Source organism: Ictidomys tridecemlineatus, chromosome 6, assembly GCF_052094955.1.
Source record: "Ictidomys tridecemlineatus isolate mIctTri1 chromosome 6, mIctTri1.hap1, whole genome shotgun sequence".
In the NCBI taxonomy this organism is placed as follows: Eukaryota; Metazoa; Chordata; class Mammalia; order Rodentia; family Sciuridae; genus Ictidomys; species Ictidomys tridecemlineatus.
In genome coordinates, this window is record NC_135482.1 from 44722975 (window position 1) to 44740040 (window position 17066).

The 17066-nt window shown below is 37.1% G+C and overlaps 1 protein-coding gene across 2 annotated transcripts in view; it reads left to right on the top strand.

The window, feature by feature from the left end:
- The window catches only part of Ptprb (protein tyrosine phosphatase receptor type B), a 121587-nt gene that overhangs the window by 43349 nt on the left and 61172 nt on the right, over positions 1–17066 (top strand). For both annotated transcript variants that reach the window (XM_078053131.1, XM_078053132.1), the window contains 7 exons: positions 2498–2776; positions 3668–3925; positions 7464–7727; positions 9028–9297; positions 9814–10074; positions 13243–13509; positions 14783–15046. In XM_078053131.1, coding sequence (XP_077909257.1) covers positions 2498–2776; positions 3668–3925; positions 7464–7727; positions 9028–9297; positions 9814–10074; positions 13243–13509; positions 14783–15046 — 1863 coding nt within the window. The remainder of the gene's footprint in view (positions 1–2497; positions 2777–3667; positions 3926–7463; positions 7728–9027; positions 9298–9813; positions 10075–13242; positions 13510–14782; positions 15047–17066) is intronic.

A 17066-nucleotide genomic window follows, 5' to 3' on the forward strand; every position in this document is an offset into this window, starting at 1 on the left:
ATATTGTATTTAATCTTCCTACCAGTTCCATGAAGAACTATTTTCAGCCTTGCAAATAGATGAAGAAACAGAGGCCTAGGGAGATTAACCAATTGCCCAAAGTACAGAGCTACAAAATAGGAGAATCAGATTCAAGTTCAGGTCACCAGACTTTAGAACCCAGTCTTCAGGTGAAACCATCAACTGGTGTGAACCACGAAACTTTGTCTTACAAGCTCACCTGGACTTTGGGCTGTCTTAGTAACTAGGTTGGCTTGTCCCACTAACGTTCATATTATTGTTCATTATTGATATTACAAAGTGCAATGTGGCATATTTAATTTTTGCAATGTGATGTGCTCATACAAAACATAAAACATTAAAGTCATTTGATTTCATAGGTTGTACTAAGCCTAAGGTGTCAATTGCTCACTAATTGATTGTCATATGAACTGTTGGTTTCTAAGTGCTTTTTGAATATGGAGTAAAGTTGCCTTATTTATTTTGGCACTTCCATCAATCAAAAGTGAACATCTTCCTGAAACACACTTTTCTGATAAGGTCTAGAATCCCAGTTGTTATCTTGTGAGCAAAATATAGTCTAAAAGGAAGTGGTTAAGAACAGAGATCTCTATAACTGTGCCACTAAAGCATCTGACCTGACCTTTGAAAATTGCTCTCTAATATCCTGATCCCATTTTCTAGACCAAGAGTGAAGTAGGATTTCTGAAAATGTCTTATATATAGATGTCTCTCAGTGGTTCTCTAGGTATTCAGAATAGGGACATCTTTATTTCTAAGATTCTACTCCTCACTGTACCAGAAGAACGACTGCTCACTAACTACCGTTGACCTAGTTAGGAACTAAGCCAGAGCTCCTAACCCAGAGCTGCACTTTCCATCCCATTTCATGTTCAGTGGTGAAAATTCAACATAGGCAAAACATACCCCTCAAATTACCCATGGCTTTGAGAGTTGAAATGAAAACCTGGGTGCAAAACTTCTCCATTCTCTTCTGCTCTGGGAGCAATTTTAACATGAGCCAGAACTAAGGTTGTAAACATCTAGGAATACTAAGGAATGTTTGAAGAATCCATTCTAGTGAGCAAAGAAACCTACCTTAGGGTCATGGTCATATCTGTATCTTTTGTGGTTGTCAATTAAAAACCACCCAAAGTTATATAGAGATTGCACCAATCATCCATGACCTACGAAAAGGAGCAGTACAAATTTCAAACTATGTGTTTGATTTATTTATTGTAAGTAAAAAAGTTATTTTTCAATTTATTTATTTATTATAAATGTTATGATTCATTATACAAATCAATGGGTTTCACTCTGACATTTCCATACATTCATATATTATGTTTTTTGTTTTTTGTTTTGTTTTTTATTGTTGGTCGTTCAAAACATTACATCTTTCTTAATATATCATGTTTCACAATTTGATTCAGAATGGTTATGAACTTCCATTATTACCCCGTATACAGATTGCTGAATCATATCGGTTACATCAGTTACATTTCCATTGATTTACACATTGCCATTCTAGTGTCTGATGAATTCTGCTCTCTAACCTATCATCTACTATCCCCCCACCATATATTATGTTTTAATCACATCCACCCTCCTTACTATTCTCACTTGCCCTCCCCTTTCTCCCCTTCCACTGAGTCCTCTTCCCCTTCCACTGAGTCCTCTTCCCCTTCCCTAAGAGTCCCTCTTCTACTTTCAGGTCATCTTTTCTTTTCTTTCTTTCTTTCTTTTTTTTTTAAGTTTTCATATATGAGAGAGAGAAAAATGCAATACTTGTCTCTCTGTGTCTGTCTTTTTTCATTTAATATGGTGGCCTCCATTTTCCTGCAAATGGTATAATTTCATTCTTCTTTATAGCTAAATAATATTCCACTGTGTATATACCATATTTGCTTTATCCATTCATCTGTTGTCGGGCATCTTGGCTGTTTCCATAACTTGTCTGTTGTGAATAGTGCTGTAAGAAACATGGGTGTGCATATATCTCTTTTGTATGATGATTTTATTCCCATCATGTACATACCCAGGAGTGGTATAGCTGGATCATATGGTAGCTCTATTATTTTAGTTCTTAGAGGAGTACCCATAATGGTTTTCCATAGTCACTATAGTAATTTACATTCCCACCAATAATATCTACATTTTCTATTCAGATCTTTAGTATGGGTATTTGTCAATACTTGAAAAGGTTGCTAAGCCTGAAAACCAAAGAAAATATAACCTTGCTTAAACTTTCAAAATCAGAGCTACCTTAACAAAAGAGTTTTTTTGGAAAAAGAAATTTATATGACTGATAACTCAGTAAGGTTTTTTTTTTTAAATGAAATGATATAGTTGAAAGTGAAGCAAAATGACAATGTGTTTTGCAGGCAGAAGATTATTTAATATTTTTAATGAAGATGAATCTAGATTACAGCAATATAAAGCAGTTATTGGAGGAAATCTTCAAGCTGTGTTCTCTTTCTTGGTGTTTGTCCTGCAGATCCTTTACCTCCTGCTAGGTTTGGAGTCAGTAAAGAGAAGACTACTTCAACCAGCCTGCATGTTTGGTGGACTCCATCTCCTGGAAAAGTCACCTGGTATGAGGTGCAGTTATTAGATGATAATAACCAAAAGATGCAAGGTGTCCAAATTCAAGGAAGTACATCACGGAATGAACACACATTTTTAAACCTCACTGCTGGTAATTATTATAATGTTGCCATCACAGCTGTCTCTGGAGAGAAACGTTCCTCTACAGTTTATACCAATGGGTCAACAGGTAAGACCTGTATTGTCCATAGTTCATAGTCTATGATGCATTTGAGGTTAAAATTTATTCAAGGAATGGGGATGAGAATGCTCTTCAGATCATAAATAAATGAACTAACTAGCCCTTTGAAAGGAGGTAGTGTGATGGAAAGACCAGACTGAATATAGGATGTGTGACTGTGATGCTGGCTTGTTGGGAAAACTTGAATAAGTGATGAAACTTCTCTGATTTGGGTTTATTCTCTAGTTTAAAATGGAGATGTTCCCTTCTACCTCCTCCAATTCAAACTCCAGGCAACAGGATTTTCTGCCTTATTTTCTGTTTGTGCCATAAAACTTGTTTTGTAAATGTTGTTCTCCTTTGTGTATTCTTCTTAAATAACATCAAGTCATGATGTGTTCTGCGTGTCCCTATGTCTGAAACAAATCTTTGCTTCCATGATGTGGGGAGAAGTAAGACATGGAGTGTACCCACATGGTGTCCACAGCTGTTTATCACCTCCTTCCAGAAAGTACATGTCTTTCATACCACCCACTCTTCCCTCATTCATTCTCTCTTGTTTTATCTCCCTCTCTTTCCGCTTTTGATCTCCTCTGCTTCTTTCCTTTGTCTCTTCCACTTACTGCTGTGCCATGATGTACTTCATTGACAAAAACTACCTTGATACCTATTAAATAGGTGAGATAGACAAGTCACCGATGATGTAGCTTTAGGCTGTAGACTTTGAAGAGCATTAATCAAGGTCCCATGAATTCCAGAGTGCTATTATTTATTATTGCTGTTATACAAGTTAAGATATACCCAAAGCATTAGTGAATATGTGATTTCTTATTAAATGTGTCTATGTCTTCTCTAAGGGCATTATGAATGACATTTTGGACATGCGTTTTGTCCCACTAGTGCCATCTCCAGTGAAAGATATTGGTATTTCATCAAAAACTAATTCTCTCCTGATTTCCTGGTCCCATGGTTCTGGAAATGTGGAACAATACAGGCTGATGCTAATGGATAAAGGGATCCTAGTTCATGACAGTATTGTGGACAAAAGCGATACCTCCTATACTTTTCATGGGCTGATACCTGGCCACCTCTACAACCTCACTATTGTGACTATGGCTGCAGGACTGAAGAACCACAGGTGGAAATTAGTCAGGACAGGTAAGTACCCCTTCTCTAGTTGAACAAGAATAAAAGTCACATCAAGTTTTAATCAAGTTTATTAAGTTATTTGAATAACAATAGTATAGGAAAAATTGAAATTCGTGTAAGTTATAAAAAGACTTTCATATATATCTACTTTTCTATGTAGAAAAATGAAGGAGTAGCTTTTATTCTAATGTTGAGGGTTGTCCTTGGCAACATTTTGAAGGAAACAAAGCTGATACAGTCCCAGTTTTTCTTTTTAGTGCACCCATCTCCTCCCTAAGGATTCCTGCTTCTGTCTCTGAAGCAAGCACCTATGTCTTTGTGACATTACTCACACTGAAGCAGGATTCCTTCTCTCAGTGTCACATATAGTCCTACTTCCAAGTGAAAGTCACTTCCGAAACCCTTTATCCACAAATACCTACCCTAGGACTCGACACCACAGGACATAGTTTGCTACTCTAGACTGATCAAATAATCTGTGCCAAGTATTAATAGTTCTTTCATTCACCCAACCAATATTTATTGATTGTAACTGCTAGGCATCACTGATCATAATAACATCTAAGACAGGCAATCGTTGCCCTGATGGAGCTCACATTCAAATGCTTGAAGTAAATTAAAATGCTTCTAGAGGATCTGATGTGTTAATAAATCCCCCCTCTCCATCAATTGTCTAATTTTAAGATAAAAATCTAAAATTATTTAGTTACTTGGAAATTACTTCTATGAAGAAAGTTTCTGAAACTATAAGAAGCTGGTGGGAAAGATACTAGAGACACCTGTACATTTATATAGTTTTATAGCATATTTCAAAGATAAATAGACATTTTTGAAAAAAATACCATATATCTTAAGAACTACTTATGGAGATAAAAACAAATTGTACTTCTGCCCTTGCAAAGTCAGTATGCCATGCCCATTCTTTTTTTTTATTTTGTAATTTGTCTTAATTACATAACAGTAGAATGCATTTATGCACTTTGATATATCATACATAGATGGGATATAATTTCATATTTTTTCTGAGTGTACATGTTAAAGAATCACATTGGTCATGAAGTCATAAAGTAATAATGTCTGATTTGTTTTACTATCCTTCCTATCCCCACATTCCCTCCTCTGCCCTCCTTTCACTTGTCTCCACCTAATCTAAGGTAACTCTATTCACCTCTAGTGTCCTGTGCCCCTTATTGTGAATTAGTATCCGGATATTCGAGAAAACATTTGGCCTTTAGTGTTTTGGGGTTGACTTATTTTGCTTAGCATGATATTCTCCAACTCCATCCATTTACTGGCAAATGCCATAATTTCATTCTTCTTTAAAACTGAGTAATATTCCATTAAATAAATATACCACATTTTCTTTATACATTAATCTATTGAAGGACACCTATGTTGGTTCCATAGTTTAGCTATTGTGAATTGAGCTGCTATAAACATTAACATGGCTGCATTACTACAGTATGTTGATTTTAAGTCCGTTGGGTGTAAACCAAGCTGTGGGATAGCTGGGTCAAATGATGGTTCCATTCCAAGTTTTCTGAGGAATCTCCATACAGCTTCCCATAATGGTTGTACCAACATGCAGTCCCATCAGCAATGTATGAGTGTACTATTTTTCCCACATCCTTGTCAACATTTATTGTTGTCAATATTCTTGATGATTGCCATTCTGACTGGAGTGAGATGAAATCTTAGTGTAGTTTTGATTTGCATTTCTCTAAATGCCAGAGATGTTAAACACTTTTTCATATATTTGTTGATTGGTTGTATTTCTTCTTCTGTGAAGTGTCTGTTCAGTTCCTTTTCCCATTTATTGATTGGGTTATTTGTTTTTTGGTGTTAAGATTTTTTTGTTGTTGTTTTATTTTGCTTTCAGTTTATTTTATTTTGTCATATAGAATGACAGCAGAATGCATTATAATTCATGTTACACATATAGAGTACTATTTTTCATATCTCTGGTTGTACACAAAGTGAGTCATACCATTCTTGTCTTCATACATGTATTTATAATATATGTCCATCTCATTCCACCATCTTCCCTACCTCATTCCACCATCTTCCCTACCTCATTTCACCATCTTCCCTACCTCATTCCACCATCTTCCCTACCTCATTACCCCTCCCTTCACCTCCTTCCCCCTTTCCCCTTTGCCTTATTTAGAGTTCATCTAATCCTCCCATGCCTCCCCCATGATGAATCAGCATCCTTAAATCAGAGAAAACATTTTGCCTTTGGTTTTTTGGGGATTGGCTAACTTCACTTAGCATTATATTCTCTAACTCTATCCATTTACCTGCAAATGCCATGATTTCATTCTCTTTTAATGCTGAATAATATTCCACTGTGTATATATACCACAGTTTCTTTAGCCATTCATCTACTGAAGGGAATCTAGGTTGGTTCCACAATTACCTGTTGTAAATTGTGCTGTTATAAACATTAATGTGGCTGTGTCTCTGAAGTAGGCTGTTTTTAAGTCCTTTGGGTATAGATGGAGGAGTGGGATAGCTGGGTCAAATGGTGGTTCCATTCCAAATTTTCCAAGGATTCTCCGTACTGCTTTCCATATTGACTACACCAATTTGCAGTATCACCAGCAATGTATCAGTATGCCTTTTCCCCCACATCCTAGCAAAGACTTGTTGTTTGTGTTCTTAATAGCTGCCATTCTGACTAGAGTAGGATTAATGCTTTATCGGAGGTGCACGTGGTAAAGATTGTCTCCAATCTGTAGGCTCTCTTCTCACATTATTGTTTTCTTTGCTGAGAAGAATATTTTTAATTTGAGTCGATTCCGTTTATTGATCCTTGATTTTACTTCTTGTGCTTTAGGGGTCTTGTTAAGGAAATTATATCCTAGGTGAAGGATATGGTGAAGATTTGGGCCTACTTTCTCTTCTATTAGGTGCAGGGTCTCTATTCTAGTGCCTAAGTCTTTGATCCACTTTGAGTTGATTTTTGTGCAGGGTGAGAGATAGAGGTTTAATTTCATTTTACTACATATGGATTTCCAGTTTTTCCAGCACCATTTGTTGAATAGTATACTCATTCTTAATGAAACCATATCCAAAATTATAGCATGTGCAAGAGGTAAAAAAAAAAAAATACACCAATCCATGGATCAACCTGTTTATTAAGTACTGGATATTATTGATGAGAAGAAATTAATCAAACGATAGACCTCTATTGTTAATAGTGTTTCAGAAGACTGCATTAAAAAATTTCAGAGCTGGACAGAACTATTTTAGGACCAGGATTTATTTACCAGCAAGGAACACTAGATGCAGAGAGAGAGCTGTCCGGAATCCTGAGGAGAGCTGGCCAAGTCCCAGCCAGAATGCAGCCTCCTGACTGCCAGGTTGTGCTCTTGCCATGAGGTTGCCTTCATTGTGTTTACAGTATTATTTTTGTCTCTCAAAGCAGTTGTTTTCTTCTGATCAAGGAGTATGCCTTGCAGGAACTACAATATGGGTCAGAATTTAGCCACAGGAATGGTAAGATATCCTGAGTAAAATCTCTTTTCCATTCTTTGCTAATTAGCTCCCATGGAAGTCTCAAATTTGAAGGTGACAAATGATGGCAGTTTGACCTCTCTAAAAGTCAAATGGCAAAGACCTCTTGGAGATGTGAATTTCTACAATGTGACCCTGTCTCACCAAGGGACCATCAAGGAATCCAGAGTATTAGCACCTCAGGTCATTGAAACTCACTTTAAAGACTTAGCTCCTGGACGACTTTATCAAGTTACTATCAGCTGTATTTCTGGTGAACTCTCTGCTCAGAAGATGATAATGGGCAGAACAGGTGAGTCTTGGGCTCCAGAATTTCCCTTTATTGCCCAAGTCCTCTTCTGATTCATCTTAGAATAAGAAAAAATAAGACAAAATAAAAAAGGAGGGAAGCTCCTTCTCCTACCTAGGAAGTAGGAGCTACATGACTGGGAGTGTCTGTGGGCCAGGGTCCAACAGACAGAGTAAAGCAGAGGCTAAATGCATTTTTTGAGTAATTTAAGCAAATGTATTTGGATTCCTGAATGATCTGCCTATTTTCACTGTCCTATGCTTTTTTCATGTCAGTCACTTGAGTAACTTAAATACATTAACATTGATATCAGTAAAAAAAAAGACACTTCTGATCCATTCTTATAATGAGGACCACTTAGCACTTAAACGTGTTTTCCATAAATTTAGTAATTTATGGCATGTATGCAGTTCTTTATATGAGCAAATGGCTATATTATTGTTAAAATGTTTGAGACATTTGCCTTTAAGGCAGGGTTCTGCATGCAAACTATTCCCTGTGGTCAAGTCTGATTGATGGCTTGTTTTTGTCTTGCCCCAAGCTAATGAGTGGTTTTTATATATTTAGAGGATTGTAGAAACAAACAAAAAACACCAAGAAAAATATGAGATACCATATGTGACCTGCAAAGCCTGAAGTATTTACCATCTGGCCCAACCTTTGCTTAAAAGAGGCTGCATTTTAATCACACAGATGTAGAGTTCACAGCTGGAAGGAGGAAGAGTAGCTGCAGGGAATTTTCACAGTTAAGACAGGGGGGATATGAGTTCTGAACTTGAAGAGCCACAAATGCAAGTGAAGCACTTGACATTTTATTCTGTAATTTTTTAAAGAAAACTTGAGTGTTTAGAAGCAAAGGAATAATATGATCAGAGCTATATTTCAAGAATATTATTCTTTTCATTTGGAAAAGAGGAACATTTCATGACCACAATATCCAGTACCTCTTCCAGAAGATGCCACATCTGTCAATGTCACCATCATTAGATGCAATGTCATTATTTTCTCTAGGGAAAGCATGTAATCAATAAAAAACGGCATCCATATCCCTCTATTGTTAATAGTGTTCCAGAAGACTGCATACCTGTTAATTTACTAAAATGATTTTAGCATACATTTCTTGAGTGTCAGATGTTTCCAGAATGAAAAAGGAATACTCCCTTGTCCTCCACGGTCATCAAGAGGGGATAGCAGTCTTTAGAACTGCAAATATTGTGTGTCCCATCTACTGTTACCCATGAAAGGCAAATGAATATTCTTTCTTAGGTTTTTAACACCTTCTTCTTGACATTTCATTGTTCAGTTCCAGACAAGGTTAGGGACCTAGAGGCAAACAACAATGGTTGGATGAGGTCCCTCGTGGTGAGCTGGTCGCCCCCTGCTGGAGACTGGGAGCAGTATCGTATCCTGCTCTTCAATGACTCTGTAGCACTGCTCAACACCACTGTGGGAAAGGAGGAAACACAGTATGTCATGGATGGTGTGGGTCTCATACCCGGAAGACAGTATGAGGTAGAAGTCATCGTTGAGAGTGGAAATATGAAGAATTCTGAACGTTGCCAAGGCAGGACAGGTAAGCAAATATGAAGGTGTTCATGACTCGTGGATATATCCTCTCCTTCCCAAGTAACCCAGCAAACTGCCAATGTCATATCCCAGTTTTCACTGAATTCGAGACTTAAATGGCTTAAGCATTTGTTCTTTCAAAACTGTGGGGTTAACACATGTTTCACTCCACCTAAATACTCATAGATTTTTCTTGATGGTTTTGTGGATGACAGGATTGTATTAAATATTTTTGTATCACAAAATACATAGGAAGAGATAAACTCTAATTGAGTTACCTAAGATCAAAAATAAGTGATCCAGTAGGTGTTGTCCAACAATATTTTTTTGAATTTTTATTTCTGGTTATGTTACATGGCAGAGTTTTTGTGGTAAACCTTTTTTATTCTAAAGTGCTTAAGTATTCAGAATAGAAATGTTGAACCAGAACTCTTGAGGTTGGAAGAGAACAGTTCCTTAAAAAATACTCTGTGTGTGCATCTGAGCTAATCAATGACTCACCCCATCGTTACTTTTTCCTCAGTTCCCCTGGCTGTCCTTCAGCTTCGGGTCAAACATGCTAATGAAACTTCACTGGGCATCATGTGGCAGACCCCTGCTGCAGAGTGGGAGAAATACATCATCTCTCTAGCCGACAGAGACCTCTTACTCATCCACAAGTCGCTCTCCAAAGATGCCAAAGAATTCACTTTTACTGATCTGGTACCTGGACGAAAATACACAGCTACAGTCACCAGTATTAGTGGAGACTTAAAAAATTCCTCTTCAATAAAAGGAAGAACAGGTAATAATCTTTATACATCTTAGATGTATAAAGATTATTTATACATCTGGTTCAATGTACTGTTTGATGAATTATTTAACATTCAATTTACAAATGTTCATTAAGTACCATGTTTTATGGATTTCTAATGTGTTTGCTATTTTACCAAATTCAACTCTTATCTTCATTATTCCTTTCTTTCTGTTTTGCTTGGGTTTATTTTTGTTAAAATTGAAACAAAACAGAGCAAAGAAATAGGGCAACACTGAGAAGAGAGTATGGTACACAGAAATGTGTTAGATTTTCGTCACTGTGACAAAATACCTGAGAAAATCAACATAAATCTAGAAAGATTTATTTTTCAGTCCATTGTCATTTGGCTCCATTGCTGTGATCCTTTGGCAAGGCAGATTATTATGGCAAGAAGTACTCACCTCATGGCAGCCAGGAAGCAAAGAGAGAGGACAAGAAAGGGGCCAGGGACAAGATGTATCCTTCCAGGGCACTCCCCTTGTGACCTACTTCCTTGAACAAAGCCCTACTTCCTGTAGTTTCCACCACCTCCCAATAGTCCATTCAATTATGAATCCATCAATGGATTAATCTATTGATGAGCTCAGAGCCCCCAAGATCCTATTACTTCCCCAAGACTCCACCCCTTACATATGTGTGTGTGTGTGTGTGTGTGTGTGTGTGTGTGTGATTAGCTATGCTGCCCAGGCTGGCCTTGAACTCTCGAACTTAAGCAATCCTCCTGCCTCAGCCTCCTGAATAGCTGGGACTACAGGCCTGTGCCACCATGCCCAGCTACGCTGTCAAATTTTACATTCCCATCAGCAATGTATGAGCATTCCCGTTCCTCCACATCCTCAGCAGTACTAGGTTTTGTCACTTCATTTGTTTGTTTTAAAATTAAGCCATTCTAGTAGGTCCCTGGTATCACACGTGGTTTTAATTTGCCCTTTCATAATTCCTAAGGGCTTTGTGAATCCTTTTGTATGCTTATTCACCTCTGTTTATCTTCTTTGGGAAAGTTTCAGTTCAAATGTTTTACCTGCTTTTCAATACGGATTTTTTTGTTTCCTTATCATTGAGGGTTTTTTTTTAAATTTTATTTTTGTTAGTTGTTCGTGGATCTTTAATTTATTCATTTATTTATATATGGTGCTGAGAATCGAACCCAGTGCCTCACACATACAAGGCAAGTGCTGTACCATTGAGCCACAACCCCAGCCCTATCATTGAATGTTAAGAGTTCTTTGTCCTAGACACAAGTCTTATGTCAGAAATATGTGTTGAAAATGCTTCCTTCCGGTCTGTGGCTTGTTTCTTCGTGATTTTACAAGTGTCGTTTACTAAATAGAAGTGTTTAATTTTGGTCTCCCATTGATTGGTTCTCTTATAGATCATGCATTTGGTGTCCAACTAAAAAAAAACCTTTGCTTAACATAAGATCACAAAGATTTTTTTCCCTAGAAGATTTATAGTTTATACTTTAAATGTAGGTTTATGAACCATTTTGAGTTAATTTTTATATATGGTATGAAATATGGATTGAGGTTTCATTTATTTGTATAGGAAATGAAATAATTTCTAAGAAAATAATGTATCTAATAATTGCAGAACTATTTGTTGAAAAGACTGGACTTTCTCCACTAAATTGCCTTTGAATCTCTGTAAAACAAATCGACTAATATATACAAATGTATATACATATATGCAGACATACGTATATATATTTGTATATACATATATATACATATATACATACAAATACATATACATATAACTGCATATATGTATATACATAAATGTGTACATTTTTACATACATATACTTCCCCCACCATTGGTCTATTTTGAACTTTCAGTTCTGCACCATCAAGTTTTGTTTCTGCCTCTTGCCAGTCATGCTATCTTGATTCATTTAGCTTTCTAGTGAAACTGGGTGATATTAGTCCTCCAACTTTGTTCCCTATTTCAAAATTGTTTTGGTATTGTAGTTCCTTTGCTTGCCATATGAAATTTCAAATTGGAAAGGAACTTCGGATCCATATTATAGTAGCATTTTTATTGAATATGTTTGTATCTTAGTGAACTTTGAGAAGGAGTGTGCTAGAGTTTTGATCTCTTTGATTATTATAATTTAAGGAAGAAGAACAAATAAAAACATCTCTCAATAGAGTGCCAACTTCAATATCTGTGTAAAAGATTTGCTAATGGATAGGTAGAAAGCAATGATAATTGCTAATTAGAAAAGGGTCAAAAGTTTAGGGGTTAGACAGATCTAGCCTTGAACCCCAGGTTTATTATTTGTCAACACTGTGTGATAAAAACTTTAAAACTTACATTTAATGCTCTTTGGTTTTCTCATTAGTAAAGAGAACCAACTTTATAGTGTTTTGAATGAGCTATCAAATAATACAACCTCTATAATACATTCAGCCTATAACTGGCACATGGTAGATATTCAATAGTTGTTATAATCATCATCATTATTTTAATGAGCACATATAAATTTATATATATGTTCATACATGGACATTGCATAATTTGGTAGACTTCAAATTAACATTATTTTAATATATAATAGTGTGGTTTATATTATTGTAGGATTTTGGGGTATAATAATAATAGATCTGAGAATGTGCCAGTAAAGAAGCAATCAGTTTGCTAAACGGTAATGTAATTACTGGGTTGAAAGGATTTTCTAATACCACCTATATTAACCCTTGGCTTAGAGTGATCCCATGGCTTTGAGTTCTCATGGGTTAAGAAAAGAGAAAAGCATAGAAGCCTTGCATCATGTACAACCAGAAGAATGAGAAGTTATACTCCATTTATGTATGATATGTCAAAATGCATTCTACTGTCATGTATAACTAATTAGAATAAATTTTAAGAAGATTTTAAGAAGAAGCCTTCAAATACAGCAGCCTTCACTATTTAAAATTTAAAATCAAATGGTTTAGCAAGTAAGCATCTCATCCTTGCATCCTAAATAATTTTTATTTCCTATCTAAACCACTTTTTTTTTGCCATAGGAAGTAGAGCTGAGGATCTATAGCTAAAACAAACAAACTCATTTTTAGTGCTTTCAAGTCTGTCTCCATTTTTTGGCCCACTTTAATTACAGTTCCTTAGAGTAACTAATTGTCATTTATTTTGTCTTTGGTCTACTGTGTTTTAGTACCTGCCCAAGTAACTAGCCTGCATGTGACCAACCAAGGGATGACCAGTAGTCTATTTACCAACTGGACTGAGGCCCTGGGAGACATAGAATTCTACCAAGTCTTACTGATTCATGAAAATGTGGTCATCAAAAATGAAAGTGTTCCCAGTGAGACCAACAAATACAGCTTCCACTCTCTGAAATCGGGCAGCCTTTACTCCGTGGTGGTAACAACAGTGAGTGGAGGGATCTCCTCCCGACAAGTGGTGGTGGAAGGAAGAACAGGTAAGATGCAACATGTTTGTATTTATAGCTTACGAAAATCTGAGTCCATAGCCCCCCATCACAGAATTATTTAAACATCCTAAAGACAGACTGAGTTAAGTTTATCTTAGTAGCTAGGAAGTGTCCATATACATGGATCAACATTAGCAAAGTTGTTCAGTAAGGTGTATATAATTTTTTATGTAAGTAGGCTTTGGGGCTTAACTCACAAATAACAGAAAAATTAGAAGGATTCTCGGAAGTCAAATCCCGCCTTTATATGCCATATTCTGGTATATTGACAATTACATAAAAATATTGAGCTGAGGTTAATCAATTAATGATGAAAACAGTAGTGCAGTTCATATATTCTGTGGGATTTTGTTCTGGTATTCACTAATGGCAGTACTATTTACTAACACTTACTTCTGATACATAGCACAAACGTTATTTCGTACCATGGTTACTAATTTACCATCTGTCTACTTCTAGTCAGGAAGCGCCTTGAAGGTATCCACACTTTCTATTTTCATATACTTGACAAATATTAGGTTTTCAGTAAAAGTTTGTGGTGTTTGGTCCCCAAATGACATAAGGAAACGATTAGAGTTGACACCTTTCCAGAAAGATTGTCTCCATCACAGCTGTATGCCCACATTTGGTCCAGTTTCTAGACTTACTGCATCCAGAGTAGGCTTTGAGGCTTATATCTTGCCACTAGAGGGCAGGAAATGCTTTGCAAAGGGAGAACACAGTACCACCACCACCACCACCACCCTCCCCAGCCCCGGTTATGTTAGCTGTCAAACTCCCCAGGAATAAATGATTTCTTCATATGAAGATTGAAGGTATCCCAAAACCTACACACTTGAGAAAAGCTGTTCATTCTCCACCTTTTCCCTCAAACATCTGTGCTTTAGTGAAGAGTTTGGTTCAGGTTGATTCATTTGGATTGTTGAAATGTCTGTTCCCTTTCCTATAGGGGACTTCTTACCACATTCACATAAAAATGCCTCCACTGACAATACTGTACACACGGCAACCCCATAAAAGTGCAGTAGAGGCATCCTTGTATTTATGAGGCATCGGAAAGTTTCCTTGCATTTTTATTTTGGTTAGCCTTCTGACGTAGGAGCACTCAGCTGCTAGAAGCTAAAGTAAAATCCTCACACTTCCTTGACCTCTTCTGTAATCACATTAGCTCTCCTCAGTTCATGGTTTCTGCTGACCACATAGATGACTTGGACTTTTGATCATTTTCCTTTTTAAATTTTCTCCCCTTTTAAAATTACAGTCCCTTCCAGTGTGAGTGGCATGACGGTGAACAATTCAGGTCGTAATGACTACCTCAGTGTTTCCTGGCTGCCAGCGCCTGGAGATGTGGATAACTATGTGGTGACCCTCTCCCACGACAGCAGGGTGCTTCAGTCCCTGGTCATTGCCAAGTCTGTCAGTGAGTGTTCCTTCAGCTCCCTCACCCCAGGCCGCCTCTACAATGTGACCATAACTACAAGGAGTGGCAAGTATGAGAATCATTCCTTCAGCCAAGAGCGGACAGGTAAGGGAGTGTGAAGGTACAGGGCTCCATAAGAACCAACAGGTTACATGGCTCAGGGCATCACAGAGCTGTGACAGTCCTGTCATGCTAGGATGAAAGGCAATTGAGATCACAAACTCCTTATGGAGAATTTGGATTTTAACTCAAGAAACTCCTTCTGTGAGTAGATATGACCTTTAGAGGAAGATAAACAAAATTTTTGTTAGAATTCACATTCTATTCAAATCGTTTAACAAGTATTTCTATTTAGGGAGTATTTTTAGTTGCAATGACCTGGTTTATATATGTTAACTCATCCTTAGAGACTCCTTCTTGAGGCAGTTGTTAGGATTCCCATTTTATAGATCAGGAAACCAAGGTTCAGGGAAGGTTAAGTAACTTGTCCAACTGTTTACCTTGTTAAACAGCCACTAAGTTTTAGATCCTGGATTTAAACCTTGTTCTGATTGACTCTAGAGCCTATAAAGCTCTGTGTCCTAAAATCCTTTCTGAAGTGTCTGTTGGTCAAGACAACTATTCATCCTTTCTCACAGAAGGTGAAAATGTGAACCTTTATAGTTCTGAGACTAGGGAGCAGAAATCTTAGCAAATGAATGTCAGGTCTTTCATGTGCTAGAAAGAACTAAATATAGACAGCTACCGTTTTCCCAATATATTTAGGCTTTCTGGGGTTTACATCTGAGTTTTTGCTTAAGGTTGACGTCACTATTTTGTCAAATCTTTTCTACTGAGCTCTGGGTTGATTTTCACATTTAAAAATTCTCTTTCTCCATGAGGATCTGGGACAATGGGCATCATCCTGTTACCTGGCACAGAGTCCAGGGCCTGGTAGGCACTCAATAAGTATTTGTTGAACTAATAAATCAGAAATCACTTAGATCGGGGGTTTCACCTGGTGGCCCTGGGTGGACTTTAGAAGTGTAGTAACTCATGAAATTGTTGGGGATAAGAAGGATATGTGCATTTATCTGAGGAGAGAGTTCCTGGTTAGTATCAGGTTTCATAGTAAAGAACCATGGATTTACTTTGTTACCAGAAAACTAGCATTAAATGTGTCCTTCGAATGATGTAATCCCATCTTCTTATCCAAAGATAAAATCCCAGAGAGAAAATGTGACTTCTCCAAGGTCACATGGCTGTGACCAGTATCGGAGTTCCGCCATTACATCATGTCATACCTGAGAGCTCTCGTGGGCATATAAAGAGGTTATTCCTACCCTCACATCATTTGAAGTCTAATCATTCTGATAATCACAATGATGGCTTAGACCTGAAAAGCTGATTTTTTTCCCACAAAGTAATCTTATGTTACTGTCTCCTATTAACTCAGATCCTAAAAATCACTAGAAATTAAAGAAGATTGTCACCCAACTTCTAACCCCTTGCTCCCTACAAAAACCAGTTCATTCATGAGCATTCCCTATCCCTTTGACATTAACATTGCAATGCTTTTTGCTAAGAGTGCTTCTAAGTGTAAGAAAAGTGATCCTCGATTCAAAGCACTCTCTTGACTCTGAACAGCATGAGCTTGAATTTGGTGCATGACTAATGGAGGCAAATGATTCTAACTGGAAAGTCATGTCAGAGTTGTTGTCTTGTTGATTTTGCCTGGTTATCTTAATTCCCTTTTCCTTTCCTAATGCCCTTCTCCTACATTTTGAGTGAAAATACCAATATTTCTAGTTCTGTATCTCATCATCTCATCGTGCATCAAAGCTCTTCTCACAAATTACCTCTTGTTCCACCTGGAGAGCACCTTATTGACTTAGCATGGTATTCAGCCTAGTTTTTCTTCCTGTAATAATTGCTTCGCCTTCAGTAAATTGCCTGGATCATTGACCTTTCTTAGCTCACCCATACAGTGTCAATTCAGAATTTCACCTTAACTCTGGTGAGACCAAATTCTAGCAACAGTGTAACTGGCTTGAGGTGAATGTCATAGCATACCTGTCCTTGCTGTATATCTGTGGTGAGCTATGTTCTAATATAAAACTAAACAGTAAATATAATCCAACAAAGG